At 35.4% G+C, this 17,514-nt stretch overlaps 1 protein-coding gene across 1 annotated transcript; it reads left to right on the top strand.

Annotated features, from left to right (window-relative positions):
• The first annotated feature begins 223 nt into the window (after positions 1–223).
• Positions 224–6,905, top strand: ABCB19 (ATP binding cassette subfamily B19). Its single transcript, XM_022278129.2, has 10 exons — positions 224–719; positions 820–874; positions 959–1,134; positions 1,368–1,568; positions 2,012–2,271; positions 2,360–2,676; positions 2,750–2,973; positions 3,048–3,867; positions 3,962–4,203; positions 5,413–6,905. Exons 1-10 carry the CDS (start codon positions 471–473, stop codon positions 6,619–6,621), a joined length of 3,753 nt encoding a protein of 1,250 aa, XP_022133821.2. The 5' UTR covers positions 224–470; the 3' UTR covers positions 6,622–6,905.
• The last annotated feature ends 10,609 nt before the right edge of the window (positions 6,906–17,514 follow it).

Below are 17,514 nucleotides of genomic sequence, written 5' to 3'. Positions count from 1 at the left end.
AGGGAAGAATTGAGTGTGCACATAAACCCAGGCAGAGGAAAAAAGAAAATCAGAACTGAACTACTGTAACAGCTGAGCAACATTTTCTGCAATTTAATTTAAGATAACTACATGAAATTAAAGGAGCTGCGAAAAATGAAAATTCTAAAAAACAAAGCTTTAAAAATGTCCCCATCTCTCTCTCTCTCTCTCTCTATAAGAATCCAATCTCCCCACGCACTTGTTTCTTCAAATCTAGTCTCTTCTCTTCTCCTTTGACCACTGCTCTCTCTCTCTCTCTCTCTCTCTCTCTCTCTCTTCTTTCTTCTCTTTTCTCCGGCAAAAGGAGGGGGAAGCTCACTCTCGACGTTGACACTTCAAGATCTCTCCCACCCTCTTCAATGCAAACTCAAAGCTAGTTCATAATCCACCCAAAATTGCTTTTTTCTTCTTCTTCTAAGGCAGCCCCTGTTTTTGGAGTCTCCCCTCCAATGGCGGAACCAGTGGCAGAGCCCAAGGCATTGCCCGACCCGGACAAGAAGAAGGAACAGAGCCTTCCCTTTTTCCACCTCTTCTCTTTTGCTGACAAATTCGACTGCTTTCTCATGATCCTCGGCAGTCTCGGCGCCATCGTCCACGGCTCTTCCATGCCCGTTTTCTTCCTCCTTTTCGGCGAAATGGTTAATGGCTTCGGCAAAAACCAATCCAATTTCCACACAATGACTGCCGAAGTCTCCAAGGTTCTTTAATTTCTCTCGCCCTTTCTATTTTTTCCCTCTGTTTCCTCAGATCTCAGATCCGATCATTGGGTTTTGTTTTCTTTTGCCTTTTGATTTTCAGTATGCTCTGTATTTCGTGTACCTGGGTCTCATTGTCTGCTTCTCATCCTACGCCGGTAAAGTACCTCCTCTGTTTCTGCGAAGAACCCAAACTTCAGAGGGTTAGTTTTTGTTGATCCTTTAAAATCTTCTGGGTGCAGAGATTGCATGCTGGATGTACACAGGGGAGAGGCAAGTGAGCACCTTGAGAAAGAAGTATTTAGAAGCTGTTCTTAAACAAGATGTTGGATTCTTCGACACTGATGCCAGAACAGGGGATGTCGTCTTCAGTGTCTCAACGGACACTCTGCTCGTTCAAGATGCAATCAGCGAAAAGGTACTTTTTTTTTTGTTCTCTCTAAATGGATGAAATCTAACAGTAACTTAGAATGGGGGCGAGATGGGTTTCTTCATACCGCAAAACGCCCATCTGGGGTGGTAGCAATTTCATTAATTAGAGCAGAGGCGCACGTTAGCTGGAGGGGCCTTAACGTGCGCCAGGCAGAGCACCGCCATTGATATGAAATGAATCAGATCTTGGTTTGTTTTTTTGTTCAATTTGGTGTTCAGGTGGGAAACTTCATTCACTATCTCTCGACATTTCTGGCTGGATTGGTGGTGGGTTTTGTGTCAGCTTGGAGACTAGCACTTCTGAGTATAGCAGTAATCCCTGGAATCGCTTTTGCTGGGGGTTTATATGCTTATACTCTCACTGGCCTCACTTCCAAGAGCCGAGAATCCTATGCCAATGCTGGCATAATTGCTGAACAGGTGAACCTTTTTTCTTTTTTTAAATTGTTTTTCCTATTTTTGAGTGTAATGTTTGTGAACTCTCTCACTCTTCTGTTTTGATTTTATTTATTTGCCTATGATCTTTAAAAGCATGCCTGAAAAACCCACCAGCCTGGCTTGAGTTCTCATATTAGTTTGTGTCCTCTTTTGAGCACCAAAAAAGCCTACGCCTTTTTAGCAACATGGCATCATGATGTTTTATTCATGTGAAACAAACACCCCCCTACCAAAACTTATCATTACTTTCTAATTAAAATCTTCATTCCCAAATTCCACACTTGACCCAAGTTTGATTCTTTTTTTTTTCTTTTGGGTCAAACCCACAGTGGATTTTCATTCCACCTAATCACATGCCATGTTTCTGATGTAAAACTTGCAAAAAAACATTAACATGATGTGTTTGAAAACGTGTTCCCAAACAGGCGATTGCTCAAGTTCGAACTGTTTACTCCTATGTTGGAGAAAGCAAGGCCCTGAATTCGTATTCAGATGCAATTCAGAACACCTTGAAACTTGGGTACAAGGCAGGAATGGCCAAGGGGTTGGGCCTAGGTTGTACCTATGGCATTGCTTGTATGTCTTGGGCTCTTGTCTTCTGGTACGCCGGCGTTTTCATCCGAAACGGCCAGACCGACGGCGGCAAGGCCTTCACTGCCATATTCTCCGCCATCGTCGGTGGCATGTAAGCCTGCCTCCTCTCGAGAAAACTAAAAACAAATTGTGTTTTGACTATTACATCCCACGATTGTTCATTGTGTGAAATATTGCAGGAGTTTGGGTCAGTCATTTTCTAATTTGGGAGCATTCAGCAAAGGGAAAGCAGCAGGGTACAAATTGATGGAGATAATCAAGCAGAAGCCTTCAATTATTCAAGACCCATTAGAGGGGAAGTGTTTGGGTGAAGTTAATGGCAATATCGAGTTCAAAGATGTCACCTTTAGCTACCCATCAAGGCCAGACGTGGTCATCTTCCGGGACTTCTCCATTTTCTTCCCGGCCGGAAAAACCGTCGCAGTCGTCGGCGGTAGCGGTTCCGGGAAAAGCACTGTCGTTTCCCTAATTGAAAGATTCTACGATCCCAATCAAGGTAACTAATTAACAACGGAGTATACTACATAGCTTGAGAATTGTTCTGATATCCTCTGTTTTTGGGAGAACAGGGCAGGTTCTACTGGACAATGTGGACATAAAAACTCTGCAATTGAAATGGCTGCGGGATCAAATTGGGTTAGTGAACCAGGAGCCGGCGCTATTCGCAACCACCATACTCGAAAACATTCTCTACGGTAAACCGGACGCCACCATGGCCGAGGTGGAAGCGGCAGCTGCTGCAGCCAACGCCCATAGCTTCATAACATTGCTCCCCAATGGCTACAACACCCAGGTTCGCACAATTGCTTCAAATTGATTCCATTTCAATACAAGTTTGTTTCTAACGACTCGGAAATCAAAACCCAGGTCGGGGAAAGAGGACTACAACTCTCCGGTGGCCAAAAGCAGAGGATTGCCATAGCCAGAGCAATGTTGAAAAACCCCAAAATCCTTCTCCTCGATGAAGCGACCAGCGCCCTGGATGCCGGATCCGAGAGCATTGTTCAGGAAGCTTTAGATCGTTTAATGATCGGAAGAACAACGGTGGTCGTAGCTCATCGGTTGTCGACCATAAGAAATGTCGATTCAATTGCAGTTATACAACAGGGGCAGGTCGTGGAAACTGGAACCCACGAAGAATTAATCGCCAAGTCCGGAGCTTATTCTTCACTAATTCGCTTCCAGGAAATGGTCCGAAACAGAGAATTCTCTAACCCATCAACACGTCGAACACGATCATCACGGCTGAGCCATTCGCTGTCAACGAAGTCATTGAGCCTCCGGTCCGGAAGTCTCCGGAATTTGAGCTACTCCTACAGCACTGGTGCCGATGGCCGGATCGAAATGGTGTCGAACGCTGAAACTGACCGGAAAAATCCTGCCCCGAGTGGCTACTTCCTCCGACTGCTTAAACTCAATGGCCCCGAATGGCCTTATTCAATCATGGGCGCCATTGGGTCTGTTCTTTCGGGATTCATCGGTCCGACATTCGCCATTGTGATGAGTAACATGATCGAGGTTTTCTACTACAGAAACTCCTCCGCCATGGAAAGGAAAATTAAGGAGTTCGTGTTCATCTACATTGGAATCGGGGTCTACGCGGTGGTGGCTTATTTAGTTCAGCATTACTTCTTTACCATCATGGGAGAGAACCTGACTACCAGAGTCAGAAGAATGATGCTCGCAGGTAAAATCACAAACTTCCACAATTAAAACACTTGATTATGTAATCTATTGGCCAAAATTTTGTTCAAAATTGAGTTTTGTTTTGTTGAGTTTAGCTATCTTGAGGAATGAAGTGGGATGGTTCGATGAGGAGGAACACAACTCAAGTTTAGTAGCAGCAAAATTGGCAACAGATGCAGCGGATGTGAAATCAGCCATAGCTGAAAGAATATCAGTGATTCTGCAGAATATGACTTCGCTCTTCACTTCTTTCATAGTTGCATTCATTGTGGAATGGAGAGTCTCTCTTCTCATTCTTGCAGCCTTCCCTCTGCTGGTTCTCGCCAACATGGCTCAGGTAAAAAAAACTCCCAAAATTCTCAATTATTTACCTGTTTTATAGGCAGTAAAAATGACCCACAAAAATGAAAGTTACAATAGGTCTTTTATTGGAAAGCTAGGGGTTCCTGCGTGGGGTTGACCCTAGTCTAGAAAGTGGCATGAGAGGAGAGGGGCTGCAGTTAAGTGATTTAATTTTAAGGAAATTGGGTCAGATTCTCTGAATTTTGCTTTTTACAGCTCTTGGAATATAACTTCACTGCATCCCAAGTCCTCTCCTTCCATTACGCGACAAAAAACCTGAAATATTTAACTCAAACTCGCCACCATCTCTGTGCTCTGCACGTGCTTCCTCCCACTGCTCACACCCCTACTCTGCACTCACTTCTGAATATTTTTTTTTTAAAAGGAGGAAAATAGCAGTGATTGAACAATAAAGAAATAGACTGAAAGTTGAAAGCTTTTTTAAAAAAAAAAATATATATATAAGTGACAAAAACAAGCCTGGAAACCTCTTGGAAATTCCAACGAGATTCAAGCTTTTGGAAAGATAATTTCTGGGCTTTGTTTTGTTTCAGCTTTTTCTTCGAGCCCAATGCCTATTTTCTCGGTTTTGCAGTATTGTTATAATTATTTTTGTTTTTCTGATTCAAGGCTTCAAATTTTGACCATCTTTCTCTCTGTCCCTTGAAATCCGAGCTATCTCGTTCCTCTGGCTCTGGCATTTGGCAGATATCCCATGTGAAAAACTGCAGCGAAAATAATCCTCTCCCCCGTGATCTCCATACTTATAATATAAAGTTTCAAAACTATATAGTTATTTTTGAATTTTGCACAGTACTGCCACTGACGAGTTCATTAGATATTGTCGGGTTTTGGAAATTTTTCTGGCAGTGATTAAATCTAATGGGGAAGGGAGGGTTTCCAGAAAATGGGGTTCGTTTTCAAACTATAGTACAGAGAGCTCTGAGACGATTTTTGTCTCGGGTTGAACAGTAGTCTAAATTTGCGCATGCCACTAATACAGTGAAAGTTACGATTGATTGCAAAAGGACGTTACTTTCTGCGATCTATTAATGTCTCTGTCATGTCCCTTTTTCTCTTTTTAATGTTTGGAAAAAAAAAAAAAAGCTTCCCCATGTTATATTGCTTGGTTCAAACATGTAATTGGAATTAGGCTTAATTAAATAGTTTTAGTGTTGTGTCATTTTCTCTTTTTATTTTGCAGCAACTTTCTCTGAAAGGATTTGCTGGAGATACGGCGAAGGCCCACGCGAAGACGAGCATGATTGCAGGGGAAGGAGTGAGCAACATACGAACAGTGGCCGCATTCAACGCCCAACACAAGATCCTCTCGCTCTTCCGCCACGAGCTCCGTGTGCCGCAGCTGCAGAGCCTCCGCCGGAGCCAAACCGCCGGAATTCTCTTCGGAATTTCCCAGCTCGCCCTCTACGCCTCCGAGGCCCTCGTGCTGTGGTACGGCGTCCACCTCGTCAGCCACGGCGGCTCCACCTTCTCCAAAGTCATCAAGGTCTTCGTCGTTCTCGTCGTCACCGCCAATTCCGTCGCCGAAACCGTCAGTCTTGCGCCGGAGATCGTCCGTGGCGGAGAATCCATCGGCTCTGTTTTCTCCATTCTCGACCGGTCCACTAGGATTGACCCGGATGACTCTGAGGCAGAGCCGGTCGAGACGATTCGCGGCGAGATTGAACTCCGACATGTCGATTTTGCATACCCATCTCGCCCTGATGTGATGGTGTTTAAGGATCTTAATCTTCGAATCAGAGCTGGACAGAGCCAGGCGTTGGTTGGAGCAAGTGGGTCCGGGAAGAGCTCTGTGATTGCCCTGATTGAGAGATTCTACGATCCCATCGCCGGAAAAGTGATGATCGACGGGAAGGATATCCGGCGATTGAATCTGCAATCTCTACGGCTCAAAATTGGGTTGGTTCAGCAAGAGCCGGCCCTGTTTGCAGCCAGCATTTTCGACAATATTGCCTATGGGAAAGATGGGGCAACAGAGGCCGAAGTGATTGAGGCAGCACGTGCGGCGAACGTGCATGGGTTCGTCAGCGGGCTGCCCGACGGCTACAAGACCCCGGTCGGGGAGCGGGGCGTGCAGCTATCTGGTGGACAGAAACAACGGATTGCTATTGCAAGGGCGGTTCTCAAGGACCCCGCAATTCTCCTACTCGACGAGGCAACAAGCGCGCTCGATGCCGAGTCGGAGTGTGTATTGCAAGAGGCTCTGGAAAGGTTGATGAGGGGCCGAACCACTGTGGTGGTGGCGCATCGGCTGTCGACGATCAGGGGCGTGGACTGCATCGGGGTGGTGCAGGACGGGCGGATCGTGGAGCAGGGCAGCCATAGCGAGCTGCTCAGCCGAGCCGAGGGGGCGTATTCGAGGCTCTTGCAGCTGCAACATCAACACATATGAGGGGGGGGGGGGGGGGGAAGAGGGTCAAATTTTTCCAATGGAGTAACATGGGGTTGTTGGTTGTTAAGCCAAATTTGGGGTCCCATTTTAGGTCATGGTTTTTTCTTTTTTTCATCATTTTTCTCACTTTCTTTCTAGTTGTTTGTAGATATCAATCTGGAATGTGCAATCTATATCATGTTGACTGCTCCATTTCCAATGGGAAAAAGGCAAGTATCTTATTTATGATTGAAACTTATGGTGCATTGCATGAGCCCCCTTTATCAAATTGTCTGATTGGTCTACCAAGGTTTCTTTATTGTCTCTCCACATCTTTTAATATCTCCCAAAGAAAAAAAAAACCCAAAAAAGAAGCTAAATCTTGGAACCAATTTGCCTTTTTTGAACTTGATAAGACTTCAACTTACTGTTTTGCTTTTTCTCCACAATAGTGTTTTCCCTCTACCATCTTTACTCATGAAATACATGGGATATATAAGATGACAAAACAATAAACAACAACACAGACAAATAGGGGTGTTTGGTTTGAACGTTACTATCTCGGAATGTCTTGCTCAAGATATCGAACCCATGTTTGAGGGTTCGACGAATAAGTTTAAAGATTTCAATGGTACCTCAAACCCACTCTTTCACTTGATTTTCCTAAATTCAGACTTCCTAAGCTTACACACGAAACACAAGTTAATCCTTCACTTAACACATGTGGACTTGTGGATGGAATTTGGAAGACTAAATATATATTTAATAACTATAGTATCTATTTATATAAAGGTAACTTATCTCTACTCCCAATTGAATAAGGGAATGATTCAGGTTGTTTTTGTGATAAAATAAAATAAACCCACTTAAGTGGCAGGTTGGAAGATGGTGTGAGTGAATAATTGCAAAAGCAAAGTGATGGGTATTATATATTAGACTTAAAGCTCAAGAAAGTGTTGTGTTTTAAGCTTGAAGGACCCATCAGAGCAGCACTTGACATCATCAAGTGCACCAAAAAGCTAAAGAAGAAAGAAAAAGAGAAGGCATGTCTTTGAACTTTTTGCTACTTAAGAACCATGGATTGCTATTGCTTCTTCCTTTTGTAAAAAAGCACACAATCAAACTTATCACTTCAGCACAAAATGTCCCACATCACATGTGTCTTTTTGATATATCTAGCTACCAAAAAAAGTTCTGCCCTCTAACTCAAACCACTGAAATTTCTTTCTACTGTTTTTTTCCTCATTTCATTCATTTTGTCATTGAAAATTAACACTGTATGAGTACAATAATATTTGTGGAGTCTCGATGCCTCGCCATCTTCTTTTTCTTTTCGAGAAGAATACTATTCAGGTGGTAACTGGTAAGTGTCTATCTTTCTAAATCATCTATATAGTGGTTAGTAAAAATGAGTGTTGACTAGTAAGTACTTAGAATCTTCTTCTTCATTCACTTGTAATTGTTTATCACGAGTTCAGATTGAGAGTTTTTAAAAACAAAATGATTCTAGATTTTGAGGAGAATGACACTTTGCTTTTTCAAGTTTGGTTTTCATTTTGCATATTAGCAAACAGATTAAAGCATGATGTAATGGACCTATTTCCAACTTATATTGCCAAATAACTTAATGAAACAAGATTATAATTTATTTTATTGTTCTACCATTTTTTGTTGTGATTTTTTCTTATTTTGATTTTCGTTAAGTAAACAAGATTAAATCATGGTATGAATTAATTGATGTTTGGTGGATGACCCAAAAAACTGATACCAAACAAATACTAAATTTATTGAATTTTAACCCATGAAACTGTCATGGGGAGACAAACAAATATTTACCAAGTTGAATTAAGGTAGTGTAAAATGTAATCTACAAACAAATATTTGGGTTGAGCAATCGAGATGAATTTTCTTTTTAATATCACATGTGAGTGTAGAAATTCAAACTCACAATCTTTTGATATTCAATACTCATGTTGTCAACTTCTTAGAGGAATTAAAGATGCCACAACCAATGAACTCTTCTCATGGTGATATCCGTATAAAAATATTGGATAATAACCTCAACAAGCCATTTCGTATTTTCTTCAATTTTTGAATTACCCTCTAAATAATCTAATATTTAATTTAAAAAAATTATCAATTATATTATTTATAAATTTTTTTATCAATTGATCAAAAAAAAAAAAAGGTTGGATGCCTTAATGCATTTGAGAACGTTGTCTGTGTGAATACATTAGTTACAACATTAGAATCTTAAATTACTTTCAGAAATTATTAATGTTTAACAATAAATACAAATTTCAATTAAAAAAAAATAATCAGCCGTAACTAAATTTTCTGTACTATCAAGTTCCGCTCTTATTTTCAGTAATAGCAAAAATCACTATTGTGGGTTTGAATGTAGAGTCCAATTGGAAGCCCAAGTAAAGCCCAATGTACAAGAAAATTGTTCAGAAATTAGAGTGATACTCATTATTGCTTAGCAAATAAAACCATTATTTTGAAAATAAGAAAGAACATTATGTTATATAAAATAGGTATTCTAAATAATGTATTTTTTTTGTTTTTTGTTTATACACTTGATATATAAATTAATAGATTTTTACAAAATCCTACTCTTACCATTTTTATAGCAATGCGTACACAAACGAAAGAAATGAACAAACAAATCAAATCATTAAATAATTTGGATGATGATAGATAATTTGAAAATCAAAAACAGGAAGAAAAAATAAAAGAGAGAAAAATTTACAATTGGAATGGTAAAATAATGATCTAAATAAAATCAATATGACAAATCGGGTTGAAATTTGAAAATTTGAACTGTACTGACCCAAAATAATAATAATAATAAAAAATAAATAAAACAAATAATTGTGAGAAAGGTTCCAGAATCCTAGGATGAAATCAATAAACTATTCCGTCTTTCTTAAATTTGTTAATTAGCATCAAATTATTTGCCAACGTAAAAAATCAAATAAAACACATCCTCTTATTTTAATTATAGAAATATATTAGGCCTTAAGTCCTCAAATGATTGTGAATTTTTATTCATTTTATTAGTTAACACCTCATAACTCTATCTCACATAACTAAATATTTTGCAACTTAAAATTTTAAAACAAAATTTTCACATACTTGAATATTATTATATTGATATTTTATTTTGTCTCTAGCTAATTTCTACCAATGCATGATATTTTCCTACTAATTTCTATCTATACGTATTTTTCTTTTTGTCGTTTATATTTTTGGAGAGGTTTAATTATTGCCACACTAGTCCCTCCTTATACATACAATTCTTCTCTCCCTCTTATTTATATCTCTAGACTTTTCTTTAACACAATTTTAATACAATCTCCCACTAATAATGTTTATATAAACAAGAACAACATAGAATCTCATTTACCAATGAGGAAAAAAAACTTTTATTAATTATTAAAATCTGAAATATTCTTTAATTGAACACATAGTATTATTTAGACTAGTGTAAGCCACAAATTAACTTAAACAACCTAATCCCACGCTATCTGTGCCTCTATAGAGAGGAAATAGAATGTCTTAGACTGTAAAGACTTTTACATGATATAACTCTATATAAAGGATAGTGGTAAAAAGAAATCTCATCTTGACTATTCAGAAGCCGTTCTTCAATTGTGCTCGTTTCCAGTTACCTCTCGTAGTTGTTGGTGTATATAAGGGTCCTCCATTCCACTAGTTTGCCAACTAACTAACATAATAACATAATTTACAAACATTACCCTTCATCATTCAAATTCCTAAATTCCATAATATCATACTCTTCAATATGAACCAAAATTGAAACGAAAAGTGAGTAAAATTCTGACAACAAACATATCCAAAGTTGTGAAAAAAAGATCGAAACTTTTACATATTATGAACTAAATCCATTCATTTGAATGAAACCCTAATGAAAAAAAATGCAGATAAAAGCTGGACAAAGTTGAAAAAAACCAGAGGCAAAATCACTCCAATGATATGTTTTGATTTCAATAATTGAGCTGACAAAGGCTCTTAAAATTGTCAAGAAACCCATCAATCTCTCATTTCTTTCAAACAAAAACACACAGCACTAAATGAGGGCTGTACAGCCTCAATACATAAACACCACACAAAATCTTGATACAAAGCCGACAAAGAAAACATACAAATAATTTCCATTTTTTTTTCTTTTTTTCAATATCCATTGTTGGAACAATTTATGGCGTGATTTAGACAGAATGAAAAACATTGTTGGTAAGCTTGTTCTCCATGACAGAGCTGGTTCTAATGACTTGTCTATTCAGATACCCCTGCTCACAATATTAAAGCAAACCACCCTTCCTTCTCTTTCTAGATCTCTGCCCTTTCTATAACCTTTTTTTTCTTCTCTTTGGGCCCAGTTTTTAATCACACCAAAAAGTCAAGCCCTCTGTTTGGTTGAGCATCTCCCACAATTCTCTGTTGGAGAATCAAATCATATATATACACATATATGTGTGTATATATTTAGGTCATGACTTATGACCCATTTGTTAAGAACATTTTAGCAAGGACGTGTTAATTAAGAATGTATTTTTTAGTTCAATAACATATTGAGGGATCGATTCGAATCTTTGACTTTTTGTGATGGATGATATATAATTGAACTCCTGGGCTATATATGAATGTGACCAAAACATTTATTATTTATGGAAATCTTTTTTGCTGTTTTTTTTTTAATTTTTTAATTTTCTTTTTAGGACACCCTCTGGTCTCATGAATGACTGTTAATCAATTATCTGGAAAGCAGGGCGAAATCCAAGGAGAAGCATATAGTGATTCTAAGCTGATAGAATTAAGGAATTGGTTTAGGGCTTGCTTTGTTTTGTTTTTTTTTGAGTTTTGGATAATAAGTTTTTAAGAGATTGGGCAAAATCGATCAAGGCCCAAACAAATACTTTAGATATTGGCATATACATTTCCGGTTTAATTGAGCCAATGATAACAGTGAAGCAACAACAAGTCTAAAATTTTACAAAAATTGTATCTTAAAAACAACTACAAATGCAAAAAATAGAATATGCCGTGTCACCCAGTGAATATTATATAGTTATATTGACTTTCTTTTTAATACAATATGGGGAGATTCGAATTTAGACTCATGATCTTTTAACAAGATAGATGTTTAACCAATTAAGCTAGATTCAGATTAACAAATATATAGTTAAATTAACGAGTGATTGATAGATTCAAAAGCTATTACTGATTATATAAATTAACGAAATATTACATAAAATATAGATAATCATTATTAAAAGAAACGCTATATTTTGCGATAACTATTTTTCAAAAATTGCTTTATCAGTACTTCAAAGACCTATTACATATTTTAACACATTACATTGTTTTTATTTCAAATTTTATTTTATGAAAAATAACACTCCAAGATTTGAACAAATTATAATATTTTATTTTAGTAAAACAAAGGCGGGATATCAAGATTTGAATCTCAGACTTGAAAAAGTGTAGATGTCCTTTTAGAATAGAGTTCATCCCATAAGATTCTTTTAGATTACGAGACTTTCTGAACACCTCCTCTTGGCACCAAATCTTTAGGAAAAGTTTCGGTGTTTGAAATCAAAAGAAATCAATTCATAGAATCCAAAAAGTTTGAACAAGTTTTTGGAGGGTTGGTTTTTGTTTCTCTTTTGGGTAAAGTTTTACATTAGGCACGCCTTAATTTCAGGACTTAGGAAGAAAAAAAAAATGCTACACTGAAATTGTGGATGCAACCGGTAATCAGGAAGAAGATTGAGCAAAGGCCAAAGCATGGTTTGGTAATATCTTTTCTTTGTTTTTTGGATTTGGCTTTGGCTTTCCCTCAAAGCCTTAGCCATTCTCAATTATTATTGTTTCTTTTGGCTTTCGACTCCTTTGCCCATTCCCATGACCAAAAGTCGGTGACTTAATTATTATTCTTTAAACCCACATCTTTTACACTAGATTTCCTCCTCTAATTTCTTCTCTCTTTAATCATTTCCTAATGGATCTTTTTTTCTTTTCTTTACTTATGCCCCCACCAAATTTTCAAAAAAGTAAAATATATGTTTGCATTAGACAGTTAAAAGTGATGCAAATTAGTTTCACTTCACATCTATTACAATTAAAGGAATGGATTAAATTGACCAACATCTCAACGAGCCAAAGACCATTTTAACCGACCAAAAAGGATTAGTTCAACTTGAACATGGTTCAACTAGATTGGATCGTCCACCCCCACATTAAGAACAAGAGTTCAAACTAATCAAACTAACCTAATTCAATTGAGTTTTTTTTTTTCCTTTTCAAGGGTCACCCTTAAAAAGTGAGAAAAAGCATTGGTTTATAAATAAGGTCAATATCTCTTTTGATACGAGATCTTTTTAGAGGAAGTCATACAATTTAAGTCCAAAAGTAGACAAAATCACGTGATTATGAAGACTCTGAAAAGCTCATTATATCCTAATCTAGACTATAACAAATACCTTTTCATCTAGAATGAAAAAAAGTCATTCGTAAATCATACTAATTCAACGTCTCAATATTCTCAAATTTGAATGAAATGATGATGCTACATGCATATTATCTATATGTAATTCTAATTAATTTCAAACCCTTTTTGAGAAACAAGACAAAAACATAAATCTTGTATCAAAGTTCACAAGATATATGGTCAAATGTGAAGGGTTAGATCCACAACAAAAAGCCCTTCCATGTTCAATTGTGTTAACGTCTGAACAAAATAAAGTTTGCCTATATTTATTGTATCAAAATGCAAAAATAGCGAGTTCTCTAAGTTTCAAAAAAGTAATAAAGAACACAAATTTCAATTGGGAAAGGAAGAATCTTTTGAATCAAAACAGATAAAAATATGATCTTGGTGTGGAGATCTACAAGATCTGGTCAAAGAGAACAACATGGCATTGTTGAAGAAATTGTGGAAGTAAATTAAAGGGGTTGCGAAATTTATGTGTTTTAGAAAGAATTTAGAAGTGGAGGCAAAGTGAATATAGGTTTAAAAGTTGTCAAAAAAGGAGGCTTTTTTTTTTTTTTTTTTTTTGTCAAATTAGTTTTGTTTTAGTTTTTCAGTTTGATGCGTGAATATTTTTAAAGACATGGCAGCAAGGGGCACGCATGGGACCAGATCTTCTTCAATTAAGCACCCCATCAAGTTGATTTTTTTCTTTCTTTTTGGCATTTGTGGAAGTTTAATCCATGGGAAAGATAAGAGTGCTTTTTAAGGTCAACAAAACTTATATTTTGCTATGACTGAGTATTCAATCATAACGTGCCTTCATCCAACGGGGAAAAAACAAAAACCGCTTTTTTCAAAAAGGTAGATTTAATATGATTTCAAGTAGGGAAAAGTGTTTTTGCAGCCAATTAAAAGTATTTTTTTTAAAAATTTTTATGCATGGTATCTTGCTAGATAATCAAACATTGTTTCGAGAGGAAAGAAAATTCTACGCATACTCTTAAAAAATATGCTTCATTAAGGTACGTGAGAAACATTAAAAAAGAGAAAATTAAAGGAAAACACTCCAAACTCATTATTAATTTGAATTTAAGAGGTTACTTTTGAAATGATGAAAAATATATATTTTTTAAATTTATCGTATTTACTTATATGGCAAAAAGTGTTTTAATTTTAAAATGTTAATAACACTAAAAATGCATTTTAAAGTAGTTTTAGAAGAAACATTCAAAAAAATGATTATAGAAAATTTGTTTTACCTACAATACTGTTTACAAAGTCATCATAAACTTACTTTTAGAATAGTGAAAAAGTAAATTTAATTAATTAAAAGTAAATTCAAATTCTTTTAATAATGTTTGGTTTAAAGTGTTTTTAAAAGTTTCAAAAGCAAGTTATAAGGTTCTTCCACAGGGAAGTATATCTTTTGAAAGTATAACTATGAAAATTTTGCTTTTAAAGAGTTAAAAGATAACTTCCGACCTCAAATATTTTTATTTAGTTACAATTTAAAATTTATATATGACATGGACTATTAATATTAATTGATGAAGAAATTACATTGAAAAGTTAAATAAACAGATATTCACTCGCGGTGTCATGTTAAATTAAATCACCACTAAATTCAAAAATTTATATTATATATTAATGGTTTATATACATAATTAAGTGAATGACAAGAAAACAATAAGGAGGTGATGAAGCATAATATATATGTATAGTACTCAATTGTACCATAAACGAAATATATTTAATTAAAGTAAGGTAGGTTATCCGTACTTAAAGGTAATGATTGCAAATAAAATTAATTAAGGAGCTGCATGCTTAGACAGCATCAATTTGCATGTCGGAGAGATTCATATAACCATTTCTTCTGTTAAACAATCTTTTCACAACTTATTTTCCTATAACCAAAAATAACTAATTTAATTTTATGTAATGAATCAAGTTTTCGGATTATTATTATTAATCAAAAGGAAAAGACTAGGAAAATTAATCGAATATGGGGTTTGATTTGTCGGAGACTCATGGCCTCTTCCCACTACCAAAATTAAAGGGAGAGGTTAGAGTAAAGTAATTATGATTAACTTAATTAAAACTAACTAATTAAGTCCAATTTGAAGAATATATTTCCTTCAAACTAAAGGGTACTCATTATTTTTGGATATTCGCATGCATGGCTTACCCACGAGGACCCATTTTCAAGTTAACTAATAATTATGACTCTAATTAGTAATTACTAACCTTTTTCTTTTTTCCTTTTTCTAAATTTTAATCTTTACCAACTCATGGATAACATTTTTTCAAATTACATGGGGTCAGGTCAGGAGATTACAAATTTTGAAATAAAATAAACTTTGTATAAAATCATCAGAACGAGTTAAATTTAAAGACTTTTAAATTGAAGAACTAAAACTGAACTTTTTAAACTTTATATGAAAAAAAAAAAATGAATAACCTATAGAAAGACCAAAATAATATTTTAAACATTTTTAATTTAATCTTATTGAGATGGGTGGACCTGTTTGATATGTCACAGTAGAATCAAGAAGTATTGATCTTTTATTCTCTAAGAAATGGTAAGTTTAAGGTAATAATTATATTCAAACTTATAATACAATTCATGCAATATAATCCACAACATTTCAATATAAATAAAATTCAATTAAGTAAGAGGATATTACTCAACCATGGAGATAAAGATGAAGTATGCAAATTGGATAACTCATACAATATATATATATATATATATATATATATATATATATATATATATATATATAATATTATAACATGCATATTAAATTTGGTTAGACATGAAATAAATGATGATTTTGATAGAACCCTATGTCATATATATTCTACCATGGCCCTCCAATAACCAATTAACAATTAGGACAACATGGTTTGCTTTTGCTTGCTTCTACTTTACCCTCTCATTCTCACACCATTAATTCAAAAGTGAAAAATTTTCCATTCATTAATTAAAAAGATAGAGTTCCCCATTGGCCTACAAGTCTCTCTTGCATCACTCATGTCTGGCTTCCCTTCACAAATAAAACCATAAAAATATATATAAATAAATAAATGAAGGGAGAAAAAAAAACTAAAAAAACTGTCAAACTTTAGTACAAAGTAGTGTGCATTAAAAGTCATCATGCATTATTATTAACTTAAAAAATTTCAAGGAAAGACTGACCGTATAATTAGACCTTAAAGCTTAATGTTTTTTTAGTATAACATGAAGTGGAAATCGAACGCATGACCTCTTAATTAGAGATATATACTAATTACTACTAAGCTATGATTGAGACTTAATGTTTAAACTGTATTAAATATGAGAAATTTTAGGGTGGGGAGGAAAAATGTGGGTGCCCTTACAAAAGAACAAGTTGCTGGTTGTTGGCAAAATTATAAATTTGGTTTTAGTCATACCAACAAACTTAATGAGGGGAGGGTGAGAGGCACGTGAGAATGCTAGAGAAAAGTATGGAAATTTCACATCTATGCCTGTTTTAGAAATGTGTTCCCTTGCAAAAATGTACTGGAACCTAAGTCCTGCGCCACGTGGCATGTCGTCTGCTCTCCAGAAATTGCATGTGACTTTGCCCTTTCACAATCTAATGCAAATCTATCCTCTCTCTATCTCACACCAACTACTCAGGTCTCCCTCACTCTTCTCAACTCTTGCATCGCAAACATCCGAAATCGACATGAGAGATAAATCATCTAAATAATATCACAAAAGAAAATATATGTATATATATAAAAATATCAATATTAATAGTTCTTGACTTTATCTTAAAAGAGTTAGGTGCTTATTTGTTAATTTATATATTTTTAATGTTTTTAATTTTATTGATGATTTCTTTGAATTTTCATAAGAATGAGATCTCGGCATTTCTATCAATATTGTTATTTAAAATCTTACTCCGAACACTTTTTCGTTTATTAAATATTGATTTTAATTCTTCTTCTTGTTTGTTTTTAAATCTCTAGTTATTTAACTAAGATTTAGGGGGGAGCGATGTCAAATGTTTGCACCTCATTTTATGGTCACATGAGCAATAGTAAATGAAAAGAAATGTTGACAATTAAACAAGAAACAATAAACGAAAGATTTTGGACAAAATTTTGTTTCTTTTAGATAAATAAAAACCATTTTTTTTAAAAAAAAAAGAAACAGAAAAAATGTGGTTAAAAAAACTCACCAAAAGGGAAATAAATAAAAAAAAATTCAGTCTAAGTAGGTAGTGTAGCTCTCAACAAAAAGTCTAAGTGCTCAGCTAAGTCACGAGCTACGCCTAATATTGTCTTTTAACTAACATGATGGTAGACAGAAAAAATAATAATAAAAACAAAAAATAAAAATACTGATTAATCAAGCCTGGTTGACGACATTTCGTTTCCAAAAATTA

This window comes from Momordica charantia, assembly GCF_013281855.1.
Source record: "Momordica charantia cultivar OHB3-1 chromosome 4 unlocalized genomic scaffold, Mcharantia_2.0 BLBB01000004.1, whole genome shotgun sequence".
Lineage (NCBI taxonomy): Eukaryota > Viridiplantae > Streptophyta > Magnoliopsida > Cucurbitales > Cucurbitaceae > Momordica > Momordica charantia.
This window is presented reverse-complemented; position numbering and strand designations above follow the sequence as displayed.

Excerpts from the sequence above, each read along its gene's own strand:
- ABCB19 (XM_022278129.2), top strand. The coding sequence starts at position 471 with ATGGCGGAACCAGTGGCAGAGCCCAAGGCATTGCCCGACCCGGACAAG. Across the intron at positions 875-958 it reads CTGCTTCTCATCCTACGCCG|AGATTGCATGCTGGATGTAC; the intron begins GTAAAGTACCTC and ends TTCTGGGTGCAG. Across the intron at positions 3,868-3,961 it reads CAGAAGAATGATGCTCGCAG|CTATCTTGAGGAATGAAGTG; the intron begins GTAAAATCACAA and ends TGTTGAGTTTAG.